At 44.7% G+C, this 25,927-nt stretch overlaps 1 protein-coding gene across 1 annotated transcript in view; it reads left to right on the top strand.

The window, feature by feature from the left end:
- The window catches only part of Lmln (leishmanolysin like peptidase), a 57,547-nt gene extending 32,338 nt beyond the window's left edge, over positions 1 to 25,209 (top strand). Inside the window, exons 10-15 of the mRNA XM_052739899.1 lie at positions 4,192 to 4,302; positions 6,410 to 6,542; positions 9,226 to 9,385; positions 13,143 to 13,273; positions 18,303 to 18,513; positions 20,905 to 25,209. Of these exons, the coding sequence (XP_052595859.1) occupies positions 4,192 to 4,302; positions 6,410 to 6,542; positions 9,226 to 9,385; positions 13,143 to 13,273; positions 18,303 to 18,513; positions 20,905 to 21,005 (847 nt within the window). The 3' untranslated portion in view covers positions 21,006 to 25,209. The remainder of the gene's footprint in view (positions 1 to 4,191; positions 4,303 to 6,409; positions 6,543 to 9,225; positions 9,386 to 13,142; positions 13,274 to 18,302; positions 18,514 to 20,904) is intronic.
- Positions 25,210 to 25,927: the final 718 nt, after the last annotated feature.

Below are 25,927 nucleotides of genomic sequence, written 5' to 3' on the forward strand. Positions count from 1 at the left end.
AGACATACATTCAGGCAAAGCACCCATACATATCAAATAAAAATAAATAAAATTTCAAAAAATTAAGACTAGATTTAAAAATTGAAAACAGTAAGTTGTCTTAGCTACTTTTCTACCACTGTGATAAAACCCCATAACCAAGATGACTTATAGAAGAAAGTGTTTATTGTGGCTTACAGGTTCAGAGGGATAGAGTATGTGGTGGGGGGGGGGCAAAGGAGCAGCTGAGCGCTCACGACTCGATCCACAGCCGTGAGGCAGAGAGAGAGCACTGAGAATCACAGCCCCCCACCCCCAGTGTCATACCTCCAACAAGACCACACCTAATTCTTCCCAAATAGTTTCGCCTACTGGGGACCATTTATTCAGATATATGAACCTGCGGGGGTGGGGGGGCATTCTCATTTAAATCACCACAGAAGTATAAAGATTTTAAAATACAGAGGTCATGACAAAATACAGAGGTCATAGCTGACCCTGAGAAGAGTTTCAGTAAAATTGAGGAGAGGAGTGGGGTGCAGTAGTTTAATGGTAGAGCACTTGCCCAGTGTGTGCGAGGTTCCATCCCCAGCATAGATGCTCCCGTTACATAATGATACTGATAACAGTAACGAGACTGAGAGTTTCTCTTTTCTGTTTAATGAGAGCCAAAGATCTAGGTCAGAACAGATTTGATTGAGACAGCTTTTTCTTAACAGTGTGAAATAATCTAGAAAACCAAGGGGGAATTAGCTTAAGGAGATAAAGAAATCAGCTCAGGTGGGACTTAGCTTCCTGCCTGTTAATTCAGGGGAAGGTGGGAGTGGAGATGCAGGTAAAGCAGGATGTTGAAGAAAGTTATACATGATGGTCTCCATGGTACCGTCATTCAGAAGTAAATTCAACCCCAAGGGAGAGGAAGGCAGAGGTTGTGTGTAAGTAGTTTAAATGATTCATGGGCATTGTTTTATGACAATCTACACAAATCTATTTTTTGTTTTCTTTGTGGGACTTTGTTATTGTTATATTTGGGGGAGGAGGGGCAGGGTTCATTATCCCAGGCTAGCTTTGAACTCCTGCTCTTCCTACCTCTGTCTTCCTAGTACTGGGATTACAGGTGTGTACCACACGCAGCTCACCTTCTTTCTAATCTCCTTTACCCACTGGAAGAACACTAAGGAAAAAACAGCATTCTTATACCCTTCAGGGGTAGCTGGTACTACTCTTAAAGTCATTATTAGCATGTAAAATTTGAAATAAAAAAGGTACATTCTGTCGGGCGGTGGTGGCGGCAGTGGTGGTGGCGGCAGTGGTGGAGGCACACGCACGCCTTTAATCCCAGCACTTTAGAGGCAGAGCCAGGCGGATGTCTGTGAATTTGAGGCCAGCCTGGTCTACAGAGCGAGATCCAGGACAAGCACCAAAGCTACAAAGACAGAAACCCTGTTTTGAAAAACCAAAAAAAAAAAAAAAAAAAAAGAAAAAAGAAAAAGAAAAAAAAAATACACACACACACACCCAGGCACCAGGACCTTCAACAGGGAAAGAACACTTTATCCAACAGTGCTGGGACCAGGTCAGACCTGAATAAGCCCTAACTTAATAGCTGAAACCATAAAGCACTTGAAATAAAGCAGACGTGAATCTTTATGATACTGGATTAGGAAACAATTCTTAGATCAAACACCAGCAACCAAAGAAGAAACTAGAACATTTGGACTTCATCAAAAAGATTTAAAAATTGTGCTTCAAAGAAAATTATCAAAAACAACAACAACAAAAACCAAAGATAACTCACAGAATGAGAAAAGATGTCTGCAGATCATTTCTCGAGGGACTGTGCAATATCCAGAGTATGTGGAGGAACAGTTAAGGGCGCCATACGGAAAAGGCCATCATTTAAAAAGAGATGAAAAATCAAAAAAGTATTTTTCAAAAAAGATACACAGAGGCAAATGAGCTTATGCAAAGATGCATGACATCTTGTGTCATTAGCAGACTACCAATGAAAACTCTAATGAGACGTGACTACATACACAGCACTCAGTACCACCAGCTCCCAGCAAGGACGCGGAGTAGCAGGACTCTTTCGTTGTCAGTAGGAAAGCAAACGATTCAGCCGCGTTGGAGGACAGTCTGGAAATTGCTTATGAAACCGAAGATGTTCTTCCCATACAGCTACCTGTGCTCCTTGATATTCCCCAGATGAGTCGACAGAAGCCGCACACCGGTGCTCACGTTGGCTATGAACAGCTGTGGTAGATCAGATAAGGAAGGATTAATTGTTCAACACTAAAAACAGAGGAGCTACAAGCCCTGAAAAGACATGGATACTAAGTGGCAGAAGCCCATCTGCGAAGGCTTCACACTGTACAAGTCCAGCTATATGAGGAAGGGTAAAACGGTCGAGACTGTAACGAGGGTGGTCTCCAGGGTTGGTGCAGGAAGGAGAAATGACTATGCAGAAGACCCAGTGGGCACTAAACCGTGCTTCGAGGCCTCGTATTGGTAGACGCCTTCCCTCCCACCCTCCATTTCTCCCTTCCTTTCTTGTAGTGCTGGAGATCAAACTTAGGGATTTCATGCATGCATGCATGCGAGGCAGAACATGCATACTAAAAGAGTATGAAATACCAAGAGTGACCCTAATGTGAACTATGGATTTTGGTAGTGATGGCATTCTGTGTAGATTCCCTGGTGTAACCAATATGTAACTTGGGTGAGGGACACTGTGAGTCTGTAGAGGCAGGAGGATCTAGGGACTCTTTGTACTCTCTGCCCAATTTGCTAGTACTTTAAAATTGTCTCCCCATACCAAAGTCTGGAAAAAAAGAAAAGACAAAAAAGAGATTCTGCTATATACCACAACATGTGTGAGCCTTGAAAACATTAAGGGAAAGATCAAGACTGGCAGTGGTTTAGTGTTTAACATGGTTTATTTGGGGGTGATGGAAGTGTCCTGAAATTAGATGGTTATGACCGTGTGTGTGTATGCTAAAAGCATATGTGCCCATTATAAAGATTAATTTCGGGCTGGAGAGAGGGCTCAGCGGTTAAGAGCACTGGCTGCTCTTCCAGAGGTCCTGAGTTCAATTCCCAGCAACCACATGGTGGCTCACAACCACCTACAGTGAGAACTAGTGCCCTCTTCTGGCATAAAGGTGTACATGCAGATAGCGCACTCATATACATAAAATAAAGATCTTAAAAAAATTTTTTTTAAAGATTAATTTCATGGTATGTGGGTTAGATCTCACTTTTTAAAGTACACAGAGACATTGAAAGCAAAGCTGTAAATCCAGGCACTGTCACTGAACAGGTTTGTGCCTTTGTCTGAGTTTCCTCCCTTGTAAAGCAGAGGTAACAGTGGTACATAGCCCATCAAGGTTCCTGGGGCTCACCCGAGCTACTGTATGGAAAGCCCTACCTAGTACAGTGCCTTGGTGCATTGTGATTATCAACCAAGTGTTGGAATTTTATACAAACCTGAACCAGAGTCTCCTGAGAAAGGATTTGCTTTTACTGCCCACCGTACGGTCCTTCCGTTGCTTGTGAAAGAAAGAAAGGCTATCATACCCACCAAATGATCGTGTAGCTCAGGAAAGCCCTGGATACCCTGTTTCCAGTGCGTCCTCATAAAAGCCTCGGGGGCCCACACCATCTTAAGTTTTGCTGGTAATACACTTCTGTTAGCACTTTTTAATTATCTTTTGTAAAACTAGTTATTTAGAATATTTTGGTTTATCTATCCTCCTCACTAGATTAGAATTTTTAAATTCTTATTTATTTGAGATTTTGTTTGTTTGAGACAGGGTCTCTCATTGTGTTGTTCTGTCTGGCCTGATAGTCACACTGTAGCCCAGGCTGGCCGCAGATTCACAGAGATCTGCCTACCTCTGCCTCCCCAGTGCTGGGATGAAAGGGTGCACCACACACCCAGTTTATTTTTGTGTGTGTATGTCTGTGCTGCATGTATGTGAGTACCCACAGAGGCCAGAAGAAGGCTCTAGATCTCCTGAAGCTGGAATCTTTGCTGGCTAAACTGCCTTTGATTTAAAAACCCTTCCTCGGCGCCCTGGGCGGCAGCCCTCCTGCAGCCAGCTGTGCACATGCGCAGCTCTGGCCGCGCCGCCATGGCTCCACACAGTGCGGAGCTCTCCCGAAGTAGGCGCTGGAGTCGGTAAAAGGTGCTTCTCTGCGTTGTTTCCACAGCTGGTACAAAGCAAATTACAGCATGGCTGAGAAACTGGACTGGGGCCGCGGGATGGGCTGCGAATTCGCCAGGAAGAGCTGCAAGTTCTGGATTGACCAGCAGAGGCAGAAGTAAGTGTGTTTCCGCATACATCCTGGTGCAGCTCATTTCTGTGTTCTTTGTCTTTGGCACCAAATACCAGCTGCTGTGTGTAGTGTTCTAGGAGTTCTTCATCATAGTCACAAGTGACTAAGGATTGTTTTGAATCACAAACTAGAAGAACCCATACATGACTATACAAGCAAATGTTGATGTAGTATCCGGAAACTGGACTAAGGATGTAGTTTAGTGGCAGAGTGCTTGCCTGGCAGGTGCAAGGCCCTAGGTTCAAACCCAGCCCTGGAAATTAAATAATTATTCTCTAGATTGGGGTTCTGAAACTGGATGCTTATGGCAATCACCTCTCTCTCTCCCTGTCCCCTTCCTCTCTTCTCTTCTTCCTTCCTTCTTTCTTTTTTGTACAGTGTTTACCTTGTGTATCTTAAAATGCACTAAGACGCTCTCCCGTCTCTTGTACTTTCTGGGAGAGATTGTACAGAATTGGTCCCTCCTCCCCCTGCTGCTTCTCATCTTATTTTTTTTAAGATTCATTTTCGCCGGGCGGTGGTGGCGCACGCCTTTAATCCCAGCACTCGGGAGGCAGAGCCAGGCGGATCTCTGTGAGTTCGAGGCCAGCCTGGGCTACCAAGTGAGTTCCAGGAGAGGCGCAAAGCTACACAGAGAAACCCTGTCTCGAAAAACCAAAAAAAAAAAAAAAAAAAAAAAAAAAAAAAGATTCATTTTCTTTTTACATGTCTGTGCATGTATCCATTTTGGTGGGTTCCCAAGGAGGCCAGAAGAGGGCATCAGATGCCCTAGAGCCGTAGTTAGAGGAAGTTGTGTCCAGTGTGGGCACTGGGGACCGAACTAGGATCCTGTGCCAGAGCAGTATGAGCTCTTAACCACTGAGCCACCTCTCCAGACCTTCCTCCCCGGCCCCCCCCCCCCCCCCCAACCTGCTGCCCCTGACAGTTTTGCTCTGTGGCCCAGACCAGCTTCAGACTCCTGATCTTCCTGCCTCAGCCTCCCCTTGGTATTTGCCTGCACCGCCAGAGCAAGCTTTCTGAAGTGTAAAGTAGACTTCTCCAGTGACGCGGTCTAGACCTGGACCTTTAAGAGTTCTAACATTGTGAACTAAGCTTCCTTACTGCTCATGAGGCTATTCACACTGTCTGTCTCACATTGAATAAATTATGGCACTTTATGGGGTTTGTAGTTGTGGTCTGAATTATCAAATTTAGGTGTCTAAGGTTGACTTTCCTGTCCCCTTGGTACTTTTTAGTTGTCTGTCAGGTTGCTGTACCATCCTGCTTCAGTCCTCATACTGGTAATCGGTGCCTTTAAAAATTAATTTTTAAAAGTTAATCTTTGAAAAATCATCAGTCTGTGTTATTGTGTGCGTCTATACTGTGTGTAGGGAAACGTGTGCATGCCATGGCACATGTGTGGTTTTCAGAAGACAGCTTTGTGGAGTTGGGTCTCTCCTTCCACTTCTATGTGGGTTCTGGGGATTGAACTCCGACTGTGGACTAGCCTTTACCCACTGAGCCATCTGACTGGTCTGTTCTGCAGTCGTTGAGAATGTTCCCACGGCCCTGGGTTTCTAGCCCTGAGGTCCCTTTGAGTCTGCCTCTTCTCTCTGCCTTTCCTTGTCTTTCATTCTGTCAGTTCTAACAGCTAGGGATTTCAGTTGTGCTTTGAATGAAGAAGAGAGAAAAATACATCTATCTGTTCCACCCTCCAGGGAGTAGAATTAAGACTTTTTATATTTTAAAATTTTCCCCTCAGTGATTAAGCTAATTCAGACTGTAGACCTACAGGACCAGATTTTACTGGCGAAGGTGTAGAAAAAGGTTAATGGGATTTTCTGTAATAAGGTATAATAGTGCTCTTGGCAACTAGATGAATCCTCCACATCTATGCTCAGCGTCCCCTCTACTCTGGGGACAATCTTGATAACCTGATTAGAAATTTACTGTGAACCATTAAACTGGGGATTAGAGCTGAACCGACAGTCTCTATAATGGACTTGTAATGTTGTCTTTCTAATTTGATGCCAAGATGTACAGACCTCCAGTGGTACAGGCCATTGACATGGGAAATGACCTGACACCAGCTTGCCTTCCTTCCTTGTGGCAGGAGGCAGGTGCCGAGCCCGTACTGTGACACGCTCAGGAGTAACCCACTACAGCTGACATGCAGACAGGACCAGAGAGCCGTTGCTGTGTGTAACCTGCAGAGGTTCCCTAACCCTCTGCCTCCAGAGTACCAGGTGACGCTTGTCCCGGAACAGCCTTAAGAATCAGTTTCTTCAAAACTAGTCGCTGTTTTAATTAAGAGAGTAAACATCTTACATTTTTATTGTGTGATTTTCTGTGTTTTCTGTTAGAAAAAGAAAGAAAAGCCTGCAGGTCCCTGATTTCTTCAAGACTAACATGCTGCTTAGCAGTCACATAGCTGTGCCTTGGGACAGTAGCCAAGCAAGCCCCAGGATCCTGTCCCCTCTCCGCAGCGGTGGGGTGACAGGGCTGCCCCATGCCCAGATGTTCACCCAGATGCTGAGGGTCAAACGCAGGTCCTCACACGTGCACAGAAAGTGGTTTAGCCACTAAGTCACCCCCCCAGCTTCCATTTGACCTTTTTCTTACGTTGCTAACGTCTCCTTCCTTCAGTTTCTCTAATTTATTCAGAAAACAGAAATCTTGAGAGAAAATAATTTAGTTACTGTAATCCAGCTAACTAGAAGATGTGGAAGTTCTGCTTTAAAAATAATTTGATTTGTGAGATCTAAAAGATGAACAGGGGGCTGGAGAGACGGCTCAGTGGTTAAGAACACAGACCGCTCTTGTTGAGGACCTGGGTCCCATTCTCCATACTCACATGTCAGCTCACTACTCTCTGTAGCTCGAGAGCCAGAGCATCCAGCAGACTTTTCTGGCCTCCGTGGGCATTGAGCACACACATAGCACACTTACACACATGCAAGAAAAACACTTAAACACATAAAAAATTGAAATAAATAAAGCTTTTCTAAAAATAAAAGGTAATTAAAGTGTCCAGCCTGAGTCTGGCTGATCTTAACTTCCTCTTTTGGATCCAGGTGTGGCGCTGACTTGCTCAAGATCTTGTCATAAACAGCAGCAACCCAAGTTCCTATTCTTAGTCTTTAAAGTCCCTCAGCTCCATCTGCCACTCACAAAGGGTCCTGTTGTCACACGTGTCTCAGGAGCTAATGACAATGAGATCTGCTCAGTTGTGACATTCCGACATGGATGCAACCTCACTGAGTACACCAGACGCTGTCAGATGGCAAAGGAGTTTGTAGGGATAGTGTCACAGTATGTTAGTGTAAAGTGTGATTTTTTTTTTTCCCAAACATGTAGCCCTGGCTGACCTCTAACTCAGTTCTCCTGCCTCAGTCTCCCAGATGCTGGGATTTGCAGGCATGTGCCACTAGCTAGCACAATGTGAAACCTTTACAGCGTACTTGATCCTTGCTAATTTGGTATTCAAACTATTTTATGTAGTTTTTTGTTTTTGTTTTTGTTTTTGTTTTTCAAGACAGGGTTTCTCTGTGTAGCTTTGCACCTTTTCTGGATCTTGCTCTGTAGACCAGGCTGGCCTTGAACTCACAGAGATTCGCCTGCCTCTGCCTCCCGAGTACTGGGATTAAAGGCCACCACCGCCCGGCTTTATATAGATATTTTTAAAATCTTTTTTTCCTACAATTACATAGACACGTCCTATGTGTATTATTTTTGCTGTATTGTTTGGATGGCCCCAAACTTCTGGACCCCAGAAGTCCTCATGTCTCAGCCTCCCCGAAAGGGCCTGGGGCTTACAGCACAGCCCATTGTGCCTAGTATTTTATATTAAGAAAGTCTTCATTTTATGCATTAGTTTTATGTTATATCAACCCTCTTTTTCTTCCTGGTTTTGGGGGTGTTTGTGAGTCAAGGTCTCACTATGTAGTTCTGACTGACCTGGGATCACTCACTTAGACCACAGATCCACCTGCCCCTGGCTCCCAAGTGCTGGGATTAAAGGAGTAACCACTGTGTCTGGCTCTGTTTTATTGTCTTTTGGGTTTTTTGTTTGTTTGTTTTTGCTATGCATATACTTTTAGCATTTTTTAAAAACAAAAGCAAATAAGTATACTAATGAGGTAGATTGTTTTTTTACATAAATAGTTAAATCTTCAAGATGTAGAACATTTTCATTGTTTTCCAGCATTATCAACCTTTTGACTTTATAAATACAATTTCACATAAATATCCAGTACAAAATGGCAGACGTATGTTTAGAGTCATTTCCAAAATTGTTGGAAATTCCTAGCCAATCCCAAGCCAAAATTCCTTTAATGATTTTTTTTTTATATAAAATTCAAGTCAGCAATTCAGACAGCAAGTATGTATTTTGTTTTTCAAGGCAAGGTCTCTCTACATAGCCCTGACTGTCCTGGAACTCACTCTGAAGACCAGGCTGGCCTCAAACTCACAGAGATCCACCTGCCTCTGCCTCCCGAGTGCTGGGATTAAAGGTGTGTGTCACCATGCCCAGCCCAGACAGCAGTTTTAAAGATCAAACATTCTAACACAATATGACCTAAAGATACACTAGTTTGATACTCATATGCTAAGGAATGGAAATATTAAGTGTTCGTTTTAAGTATTCCTTTGCTTAGTCTTGTTCTACTTTATCCTTTTAAAACATGAATCAAATTAATCAAATCTTATAGATAACTTACCACTTGTTTCTAGAACTGTAGGGCCCTGAAGATGCCCTACATGGTGCAGCATCATCGTAGATAGCCTATGTCATCTTATTGTACAGTGTCCGGAGAAAACCGTGCCACTGTTTTAGGGTAGGAGGCAGGTTGCAGGAATTGCCTGTGGTCTTGTTCTGATTTTATAGAATAACTCTTACTCTTCTCCCCTCCTGTGATTTGTTCACAGTACTTCGATGAGCTCAGTGGAATATCTGCAGAGGATTTGCCCTACTATGGCGGGTCAGTAGAAATCGCCGACTATTGCCCTTTCAGTCAGGAATTCAGCTGGCATTTAAGTGGTGAATACCAGCGCAGCTCCGACTGTAGAATACTGGAAAATCAACCAGGTTAGTAGTCTGGTGAAATGAAGGGTTAAGTACATCCTACAGTTTTATGTTACCTAGATAAAAGAGTTGCTAAGGGAACAGTTCTCGTAGCTAGATGACCTTGAGTTTGTATTCAACTCCTCTGTTGTCTATATATAATTACTCAGCTTTTGTGTTACTTGCTTTCTCTGCCCATAGATTTCTTAACTCATAAGTTATTACAGAAATTAAATGGCAGCTGGAGAAATGACTCAGCAGTTAAGACCACCTACTGCTTTTGCAGAGGACCCGAGTTCAGTTCCCAGCACCCAGGTCAGGCAGCCCACAGCTGCTTGTAACTCTGTCTTTAGGGAATCTAATACCTGCTTCTGGACTCCACAGGCCCCTGTGCTGACACGCATACAACCACACACAGACATACGTGCACACATAACTTTAAAATAATAAAAGCTGTAGCTAGAGTTTTCCTGCCTGGCCCACAGTCAGGACAGATCTCTCTCACCTGCCAGTCCCACAGCCGCTCAGACCCGACCAAGTAAACACAGAGACTTATATTGCTTACAAACTGTATGGCCATGGCAGGCTTCTTGCTAACTGTTCTTACAGCTTAAATTAATCCATTTCCATTAATCTATACCTTGCCACGTGGCTCGTGGCTTACCGGCATCTTCACATGCTGTTTCTCATTGTGGCGGCTGGCAGAGTGTCTCTGACTCAGCCTTCCACTTCCCAGCTTTATTCTCCTCCTTGTCCCGCCTACACTTCCTACCTGGCCACTGGCCAATCAGTGTTTTATTTATTGACCAATCAGCAACACATTTGCCATTCAGAACATCCCACAGCAAAAAGTAAATCTTTAAAAACAGCAGGAAGAAAAGAATTAAATAGTAAGTGCTTCGAACTATGTCTGGAGAGGGTTGCTGACTGCCAGATACACACGCATGTACACACGTACACGCATGCACACGTACACACCTTACATCTGCCTTACAGCAGGCACTTCATTTCCTGCTATTTGATTTCTCTGAAATCGCTGTGGGAGACATAAGGAAGACGTCTTGTTTTCCCGATGCGTGAATGGACCCATGATACAGTCGACTGATAGAAAGATCCTATCAGCCTCCTTCTTGTTTCTTGGAGTGCTTTAAGGAACCTGTTTTTCCCTGTGATCTCTGCAGATCTTGAGATAATAAATACTGCTGTCCCACAGCCAAAAAGAGATAGTGGCATATTATCTGTTTCCTTTAAATACATAAAAACAAGACAACAAAGCAATAAGCAGTATAATCATTATAATTCATACTAACCAAGTTTCTAAACAGATATTCTCAAATCTGATGTTTAATAAAAAGCAATAATTAGCCATGCATGGCGGCTCATGCTTAGAATCCTAGTGCTTGGAAGGCTGAGGTATAATGAGAAATCCACGGAGTCTGTTTAAAGGGCAAAGAATTTATTAAGGGGAAAATCTGACTACAGAACAGAGTTGACACAGGTTCTGGAACGCTGTTCCGGCCACCTCAATCAGTCCTGCATCCAAGTCCCACGAGGGAGCGAAGAGAGAGATCGATGCCTATGTGCATCTCAGGTCTTAAGGGTCGAGAGAGACCACTCCCCAGGGGCATGGACTTCAAGGTCATAGGCAGGTGGAGCAGTTACCTGCTGCATCTCTAGGGTGCTTCAAGGTCATAGACAGAATGGCTATCCACTACACTGAGGTGAAAAGATTAGAGGGTTTAAGGCCACCATGGCTACAGAGTGAGACCCTGTTGCAAAAAGCAAGAGCAGACATGGCTCAGTGGTTAGGAGCCCTGGCTGCTCTTCCACAGAGCCTGGGTTCAGTTCCCCACACCCACATCAAAGCTCACAACTGTCTGAAATTTCTGTTCCAGGGGATCAGACACCCATTTTGGCCTCTTAGGTACCAGGCAGGCGTGCAGCCAAAACACCCGTGCACATAAAAGAATAAAATACATACATTTTTTAAGGGGAAAAACAACAATTGTTTTTTACAAAAATTTTAACTTGGTCATCCCCTCTTTCCATCTTGTTCCTACTCTATTACAGATTAAATATTTAAATCATAACTTCTATGTTGTTTTTTTTTCCTTTTTTCTTTTTTTTTTTTTTTTTTTTTTTTTTTACCATTTATTCTTTTTCTTTCCTGAATATACAGGGCAGTGGGCTTGCCAGTCACTAGAATGCAACCCAGAGCTGCCGCTCATGCCCCAGCCTGGCACACTGAGTCTCTGGCATTTTCGCTCCCACTCACCTATCACAGACACATCCCAAACACTAATGGTGGACCCACTCGGCGGAGCCTTGTGAAGAGAAAGAGCTGTCCATGAGGATTTGCTGGAAAGATCACAGTATCGTTTCAGAGCCAGGCTCAACACTGATCTTTAAAAACACAAATATCTCAGGCTTTGTGCCTGTGCTTTGCCTTCTACAGTGCAAAAGGTTCCAGGGAATATGAAATGAGCAGGGTCTTGGGTTTAGCTTGAGGGTTGTAATTGGCTGAAAACTATGCTTTGTACACTATTCGATATTCTTTTCAAGGGACTTGAAATTCATAGATAAGAGTTGCATAGAATTTGGTTTTGTTATTTTACATTTTCTTCCCTAGTTCATAAAATTAAGTTTAAAAAAAAACTTACAGGAAATCAAATACTTCTCTTTACACTATTTCAAAATGGGCTACTTAAACTCTCTACTTTGAAAAACGTGGAACTTGGCCTGGCAAATTGATTCAGCAGGTAAAGGCACTTGCTGCCCAAGCCTGGCGACTTGAGTTTGATTCCTGGACCCACATAAAAGTGGAAAGAGGAGAGTAAACAGTGTTGACCTCTGACCTTCACACATGCACCTTGGTATGCTTGGCTAGCCCCCATGCTATGCACACATGTGCACGTACACAAATAATAAATTTAAAAAACCACCAGGAAACTTGTGCGGACTGTAAGAACATGCTGTAACTAGAATCTAAGGACTTTGTCTCTGCCTCCTAAGTACTAAAAGGCCGTTCACCCACACATCTGCAGCTGTGTGCTGTAGTCTGTGACTGTCATACGGGTTTCCAGAAGGTGCCACAAATGGAAGATACAAAAATCTCAGCCTTTGAGAGGCAGAGGCAGGAAGACCACAAGTCCTGGATCCAGCCTGAACTACATAGCAAGACACTGTCTTCAAAACCCACACAACCCAATATTACAACGCCTGCCCCGAGTCACATGAAAGGACACCTTATTTGTAGGCCATCACACAAAGTGGTTCTTGCTTTGGTATCTAATTCTGTGATTTTCAGTGCCAAATCCTCCGTATAATTAACCCCGATACTCAGGGCCCACTTAATCTCATTTCCGGTTTAGTAATTCTCAGATGGGCTCCTTTCCGAAAACTCAATTGAGTTTGGAGTCTTATTTACCCTTTTTTAACTTGAAATTTTCCACTCAGCAAATCTGATTTGTTACATGTTTTTGGTTTGGGAGACAGTCTCCCTCTGAAATTGGCTTCAAACTCACAACCGTCCTGCTTTGCCTTCCAAGACCTGGGATTGCAGATGTGAACTGGGGGCCTGCCTCAGCATGCTAGGGTTTTCAACCCTCTTTTATGTAGCTGTTGTTAAAACATGGTCTCTGGAGCCCAGGCTGGCCTCAAGTTTGCTATTCTCCTGCCTTTTCGTCCCCGGCACAACTTTTAATCGTCAACATAGAACGCCTCCTTTCTTAGTCTTTGTACTAACAGTCAGTGTGTGAAAAGACTCTTGGCTTTGTTTCAGAAATGTTTAAAAACTACGGTGCAGAAAAGTATGGCCCTCACTCGGTCTGTCTGCTTCAGAAGTCAGCGTTTGTCATGGAGCAGTGCGAGAGGAAGCTCAGTTACCCAGACTGGGGGAGCGGATGCTACCAGGTAAGCCACGAGTTCAGCCACTACTCCAAATACATACTTTCATATCTTAGATTATAACTGATATCGCTTATATAGATGATTTACTGATCATTTCTTTCATTTGCGTGGGTTTTGTAATTATTAGCTTGAGTGTTGTGGTTTGTGAAAATACTATCATTTCTCCGATAGAAATTGCTTTTAACCATCTGTTTGGAATATATATAACTTGGGCTAGGCAGGCATGGTTGTGCACATTTTCAATCCCAGCACTTGGGAGACAGAGGCAGGCTGATCTCTGTGAGTTTGAGGCCAGCCTGATCTACAGAGCGAGATCCAGGACAGGTAGGACTGGATAGTGAGACCCTGCCTTAAAATAAACAAATAAAAGTTAATTGTTATATATTAATGGGTTCTGTGATATTTACTTCTGAGCATAAATCCTAAGGAAATAATGGCAAATATGTACTTTTGTTCTTGAACAAGAGTTACTTTGTAAGGCAATAATGGACAGTTTTGTGTCAAAAAGTCTATGGAGGGGGCTGGGGACATGGCTCAGTGGAGAGGGTCTGCCTCGATCTCCGTGACAGGGAAGATTTCAGCAGATACACATGCTGGATGGCAAGTCACTTTATTAAGAACTGATCCAGATGCAGGAATTCTGTGATGGTGAGGGGGGCACCCAGCTAGTGAATATCCCACTCACAGGTGCCAGGTGTCTTAGTCAGGGTTTCTGTTGCTGTGACAAAACACCATGACAAAAAGCAACTTGGGGAGGGCGGGGTCTGTTTCAGCTGACAACTCTCATGTCCGTCTCTGTCACTGAGAGAAGTCAGGGCAGGAGCCCTGCAGAACAGAAGCAGAAACCATGGAGGACACTGACTACTGGCTTGCTCCACACAACTGGCTCAGCCTGGTTTCTTATGCAGCTCCACCCCATCTGCCTAGGGGTTGGCACCACCCACAGTGAGCTTGTCCCTCCCGAGTCATTCAGTAATCTAGAAAATGCCAGGCTGGCCTCAAACTTACTCTGTAGTTGAGGATAATGATGACGGTGATTGTGTGTGTGTGTGTGTGTGTGCGCACACACACACACACACACACTCTCTCACACGCTTACCACAGTTCACGTATGTGGGTTTCCAGTTTACTGGCCCTTGATGGTTTTTGTTTTGTTTTGTTTTGTTTTGTTTTGTTTTAACAAAGTCTCTATGTAACCGTGACTGTCCTGGAACTTGCTATGTAAACCAGACTGGTCTAACAATGACCTTGAACTCCTAATCCTCCTGCTTTAAGTGCTGGATTTCAGGCGTATGTCACCACACCTGGCTCTTTAAATTACATACAACTCAGTTGAGTAAAACTTGTCTTCTTCCAAAACTACAATACCACATACTGCTTCTCTATCAAACACACAACATAAGCATAAAGAACAATCGAACAGCTAAGAATCCCTCTGGGAAGGCACCAGTAGTGATAGAGGTGAGACCTCTCCGTCCTCCCACTGGTGATTTGGACAGATAGGTTTTTAGTGTTTACATGGCCATGACGCCGTAACTGAGGCACCGTGTGGTACACAGTGACGGCTCAGAGTCCTGGACCAATCCTGCTCCTCTCTTATTGGAGCTCCCTGGGGAGTTTGTGTCAAACTGTTTCTAAGGTTTTCCTGTCATGTTGGTAGATTGTATTTCTAGTGGACTTATGGGCACAAGTGCACAGAAGAACTCTGCGACCCCCACATCTGCCTCTGTAGCTAAGAACAGCAAAGCATTGTCTGTCCTTGCAGGGACTCCTGCAGGGCCGAGAATGAAATGGACAGAAGTTAGAGGAACAGGGGAAACGCACTGATTCATTCAGAGTAAGTTTATATAACGCAGGAGCCTTCGTAAGGAAGTGAAGACCCCAAGGAGTAATTCTGTACACTGTATGCTTATTTGGACCAAAGAGGCAGCTATGGATAACTAAGAGATGCGAGGAGACAGATGGAAGAAGAGACTTCCTTAGGCAGGGTCTGTCACTGAACCTGCTCAGCTTTGACTCAGGGTCTCTGGAGACGATGATGTCCCTTTCATGCTGGAACACGGAGGACATCTCCCACGTAGGAGTCGGGTGCTTTTGGGAAGGGGAAAGTCAGAAAGCTCTTATGTCTGCTCTTTATTAAGTGCTTGTACCCCCAAATAAGCCTCATAGCAAACTGGTGGGTTTCGGGGAGGCATATTCTCCTTCTCAATAGTTTGGCTGGCCAGAGCTTAAGAAAGATTTGGAAATTCTTTCCCACAGACTTCTGAAGGAGCTCCTTTGGATTCTGGCTCTCACTATCATCTTTCCTTTCTAAGAGTTGGTAATACTTTTCCTTTCGTGACTGTTGAAGAGTAATTGAATGCTAGACAGGGCTGTGTATGTGCTCAGAGCTCCTCTTTATAAACAGGTTGTTAAAGATCTCCAAAAATACAGCAGAGGCAGGAAACTCACTGTGAGGTGACACCAGCCTGGTCTGCATAGCAAGTTCCAGGCCATCCAGGGCTGCATAGTGAGACTCTGCCTTGAAATTAATTAATTCTCCAAAATAGCCCAACCTTTAATAAGTTAGACTTTGGTCTTTGTAACTGCAGCCCAGCTTACTTCTCGGTCCTCAGGTCCACATTCTGTGCAGTATAGATGAGGTTTTCTCTGATGGGCTTGGATTCAGTTCACTTGAGACTGTTAAATCAGCTACTACTTGTGCATCTATCATTCTGCCCACACTGGCTTCTGAGAATTCTGCAACAGTAATAAAGTTCACCAAAGAATGTGCCCTATTGAACACTTTTAACTCCTTCTTCTCTCAAAGCTGTGTGCATTCTGTTTCCCAGCTTATAACATGTCTACCTCCCCGTCATCCAAATCCTGTCCTATCTCCAGGACATAAATTACATTTCTTCCATGAAACTTTTTAATGTTCATATTACTCTTATTACATTTCTCAATCATAAAACGTGTATTAGTTAATTAACTAATTTATGTATTTTTAAAGGATCTCATGCAACCCAGGCAGCTTCAAATTCAATATGTAGCTGAGGCTGGGCTTGAACCCTGACCTCCTGCCTCTGTCTCCTGAGTGCTGCAGATAAACGTGCTTGCCTCCCCATGCCCACCTGTACTAGTTGAATGTTTTTAGGAAAATAAAAATATTTTTATCCCACTCTCGTTTCCTCAGCTAAAGCTCCTAGGGGGTCTGAGAGGAGTTGGGAGAGGGGTGATACGATCAAAGTACACTGAATGGAATTCTCAGAGGCTTAATGTTAGTTTTTAGAAGCTACTAGAGGACAGAGCCTGTGTTGTAGACCTCAGCCAAGCACAAAGGCCATGGTTACTTAAGAGTGAATCAGGGCACTGGGGAGGTAGCTTGGTTTTAGAGGCCTTTAGGCCCCGGGTTTGGTCCTCAGCAAAGAAGTTTAAAAAAAAAAAAACCACGATCACAGCTGGTGTATTAGTTACTTTGCTTGTCCTTACTACTGAACACCTGACAGGAAGCAACGCAGTGGAGGAGAGATTTAATTGAGTTCACAGTTTGAGGGGACATGGTAGTCCGTGGGAGGTTGGGGTGGGTGCTGCCTGCTCACTTCTGTTTGAGGGGACATGGTCCTTTGTGGTAGGGTAGGACAGTGGGAGCTTGGGATGGGCTCTGCTTGCTCACTTCTTAGCAGACCAGGAAGCAGAGCCAGCACAGGGGTCCGGTCTAAGCTATACACTCAGGGCCCACACATCCTCCAGCTAGTCCCCACCTCCCAGAGGTTCCACACTTCCTCCAAACCGCACCACCTGCTGGGGACCAAGTGTTAAAACACGGGAGCCTGTTGGGGGCATTTCACCTCCAAACCAGCGGTTCTTTTTTTTTTTTTTTAATTTATTTTATTTCATGTGCATTGGTGTTTCGCCTGCATGTATGTCTGTGTGAGGGTGTCAGATCCCCTGGAACTAGAGTTACAGACAGTTGTGAGCTGCCATGTGGGTGCTGGGAATTGACCCTGGATCCTCTTAACCACTGAGCCATCTTTCCAGCCCCAAACCAGTGGTTCTTAACCTGTGAGTCGTGACCCCTGGCAAACCTCTACCTCCAAAAATACTTACATTGTGATTCATAACAGTAGAAAAATTACAGCTATGAAGTGGCAACAAAATAATTTTATGATTGGTGGTCACCTAAACTCAAATAATGCATAAAATCTGACTAGTGGAATTTGGTGATTTGTGGAGAGTGACGTGCCTCAGCCCTGTGTGACAGAGATTGAAGCTAACGTGTTGAAGGGTGCTGGAGTCTGTGGATCTTTAAAGTCTGGCTTCCAGGGTCACTGACTTCAGTTGGCTAGCCAGAGTTTCAGAGCACGGGCGGGAGATGGCTCGGCAGTTAAAGAGCTTTCTGCTCTTCCAGCAGACCAGTTCAGTTCCCAGCACCCATGGCAAGTGACTCATAGCTGCCTGTGCCTCCAGTTCTAGAGGACCCAGTGCCTTCCTGTGGCCCCTGTGGGCAGGCACCCACACACGTGTGGCATACACACACACACACACACACACACACACACACACACAAATAAATCTTACAAGGAAAACAAAAACCTATTACCACCAAGTGGAATTCTTTTAGAACACCCCACACTGTGCTTATTATGAAACGGTTTTAGTCATTTTTGGTACGTACGTATGTGTTCCTGTGCGTCCACACATGTACTGGGGAAGGGGTGCCTGTGTATGAGGGCCCAGGGATGACCTGGTGTCATTCTCAATAGCTGCTTCACCTGTTTTTGAGATAGGGTCATTGAACCTGAAGTTTGCTAGATTAAGCTAACCTTGCAGGATTGCCAGCCAGCCTGTGGATTAACCTGTGTCCACCTCCACAAGCCTGATATTACAGACCTGCAGCACACCAGGTTTACATGTGGTTGCTAGGAATCTGATCTCTGTGCTTATACACCAAGTCCCTTACTGACTGATCTGTGTTCCCAGCCCCCGTTTTTTGTAAATGTTAGCATTCACCAAGACTCTTACTGACTTTATTTTTATCCCCTATTTGAAGGTTTCCTGTTCTCCTCAAGGTCTGAAGGTTTGGGTTCAAGACACTTCCTATCTGTGTAGCCGGGCTGGGCAGGTCCTCCCTGTCCGCATTCAGATGAACGGCTGGATTCACAATGGAAACCTGCTCTGCCCCTCCTGCTGGGACTTCTGTGAGCAGTGTCCACCGGAAACTGACCCTCCAGCTGCTAACGTGACCCGAGCCCTTCCTCTGGGTGAGTACTCTCCACGGTTGGAGGGATGGGGGACGTAAAGAGCTGTTCCTTACAGGATACTGATGGAGCCTCTGGAGCAGGCCAAGCTCCTTTGCCCCTGATTGAGGATCTCTAGGAAAACCCTGCTACCTGCTATTAGCAGAAGCTTGAAACTGGTAAACACTTCTGTGGTACAGCGTGGCCGAGGCAAGGCTCTGTGTGAAGAACACCTGGTAGCCCTCTCAAGGCCATGGCAGTGGATATTACACTTTCTCTTTTAGAAACTAAGAGTGAACAAAACTCTACTCGTCAAATACAAAAAGGAATGAAATATATTTTAGTTATGTCATGATCAGGTGAGGTACTCAAAAAGGGGTCTGGAAGATGGGTCCATGAGTAAAACACTTGCTTTGAAAACAGAGGGCCTGAGTTCAAATCCCCAGCACCTACATAAAAAGCTAGGCCTGGTCGTACTTGCCTATAATCCCAGATCTCTGCGGTGGAGTCAGGAAGCCCCTGGGAGCTTGCTGGTCAGCTGACCTAGCCCATCAGGGAGCTTCCGGTTCTCCGAGAGACTGTGTCTCAAAGGTATAGAGAGGAAAGAGGACGCCACTCATGTCAGCCTCTGGCTTCTGTACGCACCTTTGAAGACACGTGCACACAGGAGCATGTACACACACACAAGCTACTCAAAAAGGGGTTGATACCTACACAGAAGAGTGCCTGAGACACAAGGGCGTGAACACAGTGAGAAAGTCATTGGCTTCCTCCAGGGTTCAAGTGGGAACGATTATGTATCTAAGACCAGCAGCTGCAGCTCCCTTCTCCTGATGTTTATAGCTGAGACAGCTCACCCACAGAGACTTCCTGCCCACCTCGGTGGCCCCTCCCCCCGGGCTGTAATGATAAAGACACTGAGGTTCCAGGATGTATCAGTAGTTGTTCAACCCCATCAGAGTGTGCACAGCCCACCTGACCCCAGCTTTTTTTTTTTTTTTGTTTGTTTGTTTGGGTTTTTCGAGACAGGGTTTCTCTGTGTAGCTTTGCGCCTTTCCTAGAACTCACTTGGTAGCTCAGGCTGGCCTCGAACTCACAGAGATCCGCCTGCCTCTGCCTCCCGAGTGCTGGGATTAAAGGCGTGCGCCACCACCGCCCGGCCTGACCCCAGCTTTTCAGTGTGCCTCCTCCGCTGTGTCTGCTGCTTCTTTAGTGGATGTCTCTTCTTCATTCCCTCACCGCCCCAGTCAGGTCAGATCCCGCTGGACTGGACACAGCGTCTCTGCATATGTCCGTTGCCTCTCTGAGACTGTATGTTGTATTGTCATTTCTGTGAGGAAGCATGCGCGAAGCACCGTACCCCTAGTTACCTCCCAACCTCCACTGGGATGATTTTAGAGTGGTACAGAATACAACAGGAATAGGAAGATCCTGGGCATCGCCTTTCAGCTTTGTACACAACACTACTGAACTGCTGAAATGCCTGGACTGCCTGCATTTGTCAGTATGTGTGAACAGAGCCCACAGAGAGTTTGAACTGACTACCTATTCAACTGTGCCAGGAATTCTCACGTATGCTTGTTCTTTTACGTAAGATCTGTGGGTGGGGGCGTGTGTCTCTGTGTTTGTGTGTCTCCAACTACATGGAGAGTTGGAGGCTTACCCGTGCTGCATGAGACCCTGTTTTTAAAAACAAACAAATGAACAAACAAAAACCTGCTAATATTCTGAAATATAGAGTGAATTTCATCTCCATTAATTCTTCTACCTTTTTATTGTTCCCATTTGGTTTGTTCATCTAACCTTACAGAAGTAATATATTTCAGAATACTAAAACTCACTTTTTTGTATGGTTTTTTTAATTTATTTTTTTTTCTATTATCAGCTTGATATGGTACAAATTCTTATTCTAATAGTGAAATGTTTCACTGAGGCTTGCCCAGTGATTGAGTAAAACCAAAACTTATTATAAACCAGTCATCCTAGGGTCCCCCCTGCTATGTAGCCTCCCTGGTTCTGTGGGTTGCAGTCAGATTGTTCTTTGCCTAAAACTCACTTTTTAAAATTTATTTTCAGACAGGGTCTCTGTCACCCAGGATTTGGCCTAGAACTTTCTGTGTAGACCAGATTGCCCTTAAACTCATAAGAATCCTCTCACACCTCTGCCTGCCTCCAAAGTGCTTGGATTACAGGAGTGCACACCACGCCCTGTTTATAGAGGACTGGGGATTGAACTCATGGCCTCAGGCATGCAGGGCAAGCGCTCTACCATTGAGCTATAGCTCTAGACACTCTCTGCTCCACTTTCTAAAAGTGGTCCTTGCTCACCTTCTCATAATCTGCTCACCTCTCACTGTTTAATTGGGATGATTTAATCACAAACATGAACCTGTTTTGTTTTGTTTTCTACCCTAGACCTCTGCTCCTGTTCTTCTAGCCTGGTGGTCACACTCTGGCTCCTCCTTGGCAATCTGTTTCCTCTGCTGGCTGGATTTCTTCTGTGTGTGTGGCACTAGGGATGGAGAACTGAATTCTCGAGATGACAGCTTTGGCGTGTTCCCATGAGCAAAGCACAAAGCCTGGGGGAGTGCCAGCCCATGCAGGCGACGCAGACGGCAGAGCTAGCGTCCCTGACTCTGGCTTGGAAGTGCTGGCCGCAGAAGGACTGAAGCATAGCTCCACAGCAGTCCCTCATCAGCCACACAGCTGCCTCTGGGCTTGAAGAGGAATTGCGAGTGCCCAAGGCTCCTTAGTGTATGGATATGCAGTCCCCTGACAGTGAGCTCTCCTTTGGATTCAGGGCAGATGGTGGGATTTGCCATGATTACATACCTCAGCATTTGCGTTAACCGAGAAAGTTCGTGAGCATCAAGGTCACTCACAGAGCAGCTGACCGACCACTCCAGAGTTTAAGTTGAGGATCCCATCCTCCAAAGTACAAAAATGGTCATTGGGATGTCGGATTTCCTGTCACCATTGCACAGGTTTTAGATGAAACCTGGACACGATCATCATGCTTCTTGACGGTTCCGTTTTGCTAACGCTTCTGACTTGACCATGTTTGCCTTTCCTGCCAGCTGTGTGGCCCGTTCACGACAGCTGTTGCCCGTGTGTCGTCAGCCCTCAGCCATCTTCATCTGAGCGCAGTGTCCGCTTCATTTCTCATTAACTTCATAGCAACTTGAAAGACTGTGGGGGAGCATGAAGTACAGTGCACAGTACGCGCGTTGAAATGGCGCAAACAGAAGACAGCGTGATTGTGGGTGCTTCGGGTAATGTTTAGAACAACTGTAATCCACCAAAGCCCAGCTGATCCTTTCTGGCCTATGTAAAATTTCAAAGTTCAGACGTGGACAGGCATGCAGTTACTTCCAAGTGGACTGAGCCGTTACAGAAGAACTGCTAGTACCTGGAAGTTATTTCATAGCCGAGAAGAAACACTCAAGTCAAAACAAGGTGATCTGAATTGCTTCCTAAGAGCCAAATGTAGGTTTGGCATCCAGGCTGCCCACAGGGACCCATCTGAGTCCTGTACAGAAGTTGGAAGATTACCTTTGCTTTAAATGTCCATTCCTCCCATGGTCGACACTGCTGGACTACATGGATCTGTGAAGCAACTCTGCTCTGGTACCAGAGCTTACCCACACTCTAGGACCCCAACTTTGAATTTTTATTTATTTATTTATTTTTTCCGAGACAGGGTTTCTCTGTAGTTTTGGTGCCTGTCCTGGTTCTCGCTCTGTAGACCAGGCTGGCCTCGAACTCACAGAGATCTGCCTGGCTCTGCCTCCTGAGTGCTGGGATTAAAGGTGTGCACCACCACCGCCCAGCCAACTTTGAAATTCTTTAATGAGGAATGATGTCCTGTTTTTCTCCCTAAAGATAATCAATTCTGTAGCCTTTAGGAACAGCAGGATAGCTCAGTGGTAAACACACTTGCCACCAAGTCTGATCTCCTGAGTCTGAGTCCTGGAGACCACACTGAAAGTTGTCCTCTGACCCACACATGCACACGCATGTACACGCAAGTAAATGTAAAACAGTTTTTAAAATGAAACATGACATTTAGACACATTCCTCTCCCCTGATACCCGTTCCGTTCAGCATATAGCTATTGAGTGCTCTATTTAAGAAACTGTGCAAGTAAAGCTGAGCATGGTGGCTTGTAATCCCAGCACTTGGGAAGTAAAGGCAGGGGGATCATGAGTTCAGGGTCATCCTCAGCTACATAGGGAACTTGAATGTAAAGTCAGTATTGGCTGCATGAAACACTGTCTTGGGAGTAGAGAAAAGAAAGAAATAGTGTAAGCGAGCAAAACATCATGGTACTAAGTAGAAACTCCAGGGACTGTGACTCTGCAGCAGGACAGCGAGCCTCAGAATATAGGGAAACTCACCCTTTTTTTTAAAGGCAGAAATTTAAAATGTGTACGTGCATGCAGTACAAGCTGGAGATATCCATCATTGTGAAAAGCCGAGGGCCCCAACCTCAGTCAGCTTCAGTTAAAGAGAAGTCGTGGTCTGGAGACCAGCACTCTGTCTTGCCAGTATTGTGCACTCTTTAAATTGTACAAAGTCAGAAAAGTGAGTATGTTGTTAAAGAACTATACAATAGGCCAGGCATGGTGGCACACACTTTGAATCCCAACACTTGGGAGGCAGAGGCAGGTGGATATCTGAGTATAAGGCCAGTCTGGTCTATAAAGCAAGTTCCAGACCAGCTAGGGCTGCACAGTGAGTTGAAGCTGTCTATAGGGAGTAGGGGGAAGAAATATACATTAAACTTTCATACTATGATGATTATAAATCACCCTACAAAATGTATAAAGAATTTCACCAAAAATACCAGTGGAGTATATTGAGAGTCGGTGGTAGGTTTGACTCCATTTTGACTGTTTTGCAGTAATGCCATTTAGGTAGTATTGTTTCCAAGCATGGTGCTTTTTATACTTGAAATATATTTTTGCTTTATTTTTTAATTAATATAATTATATTTGCACTAATGACTTTCTGGAGAAAATGTTACAGACGACGTTTTTTGTATATATATTTATTAAGCTTGGAATGTGATGTCCCAGTGTTTTCTCTGCACAAACACGAACCTTAATGCAGCCCATGTCAAGAAGCACTGGACTCCTGAGGGTTCCTAGCTTCGCTACTTGTCCCTTCCTCTTCAGTGAGGCTAGAGCACCGTCACTCACCACTGATCCCACATAGGGTACTTAGCAAGACGTAGACGGTCACTCACCCCGTAAGACAGTTTAAACAGACTCGTGGTCACTTTGAATATAGCACCTAAGAAAAGGCTTCTACAGTCGGCAGTTCCAATGCAGAATTAGTTCTAGAGTTCAGCCGTGAGCTGAAGAATTGGAAAGAGCCTCGTGCTGGTGTTCTCTGGCAGATTAGCCCTTTCGCATCACAAGAACTAAACCAGTGGCCTGTGGAGGAGACCAAGCAGGGTGCTCCATGGTGGAAGTGGGGTGGCACAGAAAGGACGAGGGACAGCTGATCAGGGGACCAGGACCGTAGACTGGAGTCCCTTCCTGACTCAGAAGGGCAAGTGTTTATAAAAACTGACTACCTCGGTGTTCAGTTCAAGCAGGTCATTGTCAGTGTTTTAAGGCCCTAGGTGTCAAACATACCAAGTGAGTTGTCTCAGGTTTTCTCAGAACTTACCGGAAGGAAAGAAGCAAAGCCATGTGAGGAGCCTTGAGCCGGGTGGGAAAGGCGCTGGACAGCATTTGATAGTCTGCGTGTCGACTCCTCTGCTAATCTGCAGAACATCCTTCCAGTAATCCTTACATTTTTCCTATAAGATTCTTATATTCCTAAGACCAAATGAGCATTCTAAAAATGTTATAAATTATGCTTAGTTTTCAGCCTAAGTTGGCCTAGAGTTTATTGAGAGTTGAAGATATAATATAATTGTATGGGTTGTAAATAGTTTTAGGAAGATACATAGTATATCAGAGTATTCCATGAAATGTTATTAACGTTTCTTCAATATTAGACTTACAGATTGAGCCCGGCATGGTGGTCATGCCTATAATCCCAGCACTGGGGAGATAGAGGCAGGAGGATTATGATTTTAAGACCAGCCTGGGCTACAGAGAGAGAGACTGTCTCCCTCCTACCACCCCCAGAAAAAAGAAAGTTTCCCGATTTCAGCTATGTATAAAGCAGTTAGATGGTTGGTCCGAATGAATCTTTAGTTCCAAAGCCTCATGACTAACACTTGACAAGGTCTTAGGTCACTGCTGGCCCTGCTCAGCCTCCTGGAGTCTCCAGTCTAGACGCCGTGTTCCATGCCTTGCCCAGCTGTGGACTTAGAAGCCGGATAACAGAGAAGAGCCAATCTCTGAGGACAGCTGAGTGGTCCCTGCAGGAGGAGATGGATGTCGCTCATAGCCTCACAGCCAGGCACCAGTTCTCCCTGCCGTGACCTTTGCCCCCAGCCCAGGAGGACTGACGGGCTCTGCTAAAGTCTGTGCTGCTCATTCTGAAGAAAGGGCTGAGCTGGAGAAAAGACTGTTTGGTTTTTTTGTTTTGTTTCTTGTTTTTCCTTTTTTAAATTAGGTTGGGACTGGGGAGGGAATCCTTTTATGTTTACATTTTCAATAAGTAAAATAGATTTTAAAATTAGTCTTTATTTATGGTGGTGAATTTAAGTGTAATATATTCCATAGAAAACACATTTAATAAAAATGGAAATAACTTGCAGCTTGTCTTTACCTAAAACCATTAACTTTTTTGTTGTCGTTTTGTTTATTTGGGGTTTTTTGTTGTTGTTGTTGTTGTTGTTGTTCATTTGTTTTTTTGTTTTTTTGAAACAGGATCTCGCTCTGTAGCCCAGGCTGGCCTCGAACTCACAGAGATCCGCCAGGCTCTGCCTCCCGAGTGCTGGGATTAAAGGCGTGTGCACCACAATGCCCAGCAACCGTTAACTTTAAAACATGGATAAGAAAAACAAACAGGTGAACTCTTTTGGGGAAGGATGAGGAAGTGACTACTGTGAAGTAAACTTCAGTTTTACTCAAGTGTCAGTAAGTAGTCCTGCATCCAGAACGGGACAGGCCTGAAGAGTTAGCCTGGAGAGAGCAGGCTGACTGTCCCCAGAACAGGTGATCACAGAGGCAGCCCAGGCGCTCTGCTCCAGGACCAGCCTGCTGTGTGCAGTCTTGGAGAGTGACTTCCTGATAACATGAGTACGAGCGAACATCCTTCCCAGTGTGCACTGGGAGCCAGTCTGCTGGGACATGGAGCCACCGAGCCGATTATAGTTACTGAATAGAGATCTTTATGGGAATTTCCTAGTCATCTTTAGATTCTTTGTAAAGCTTTAAATACTTTATATGAGTACCTAAAACTACAGACAATAAGTTGAAATATTTAAATAAATCTAGTAGTATTCGCTCAGCATGCTAAGATAAGGTTCATA

The sequence above is a fragment of the Peromyscus californicus genome, unplaced genomic scaffold (genome assembly GCF_007827085.1).
Source record: "Peromyscus californicus insignis strain IS unplaced genomic scaffold, ASM782708v3 Scaffold_16__1_contigs__length_79575227, whole genome shotgun sequence".
Lineage (NCBI taxonomy): Eukaryota > Metazoa > Chordata > Mammalia > Rodentia > Cricetidae > Peromyscus > Peromyscus californicus.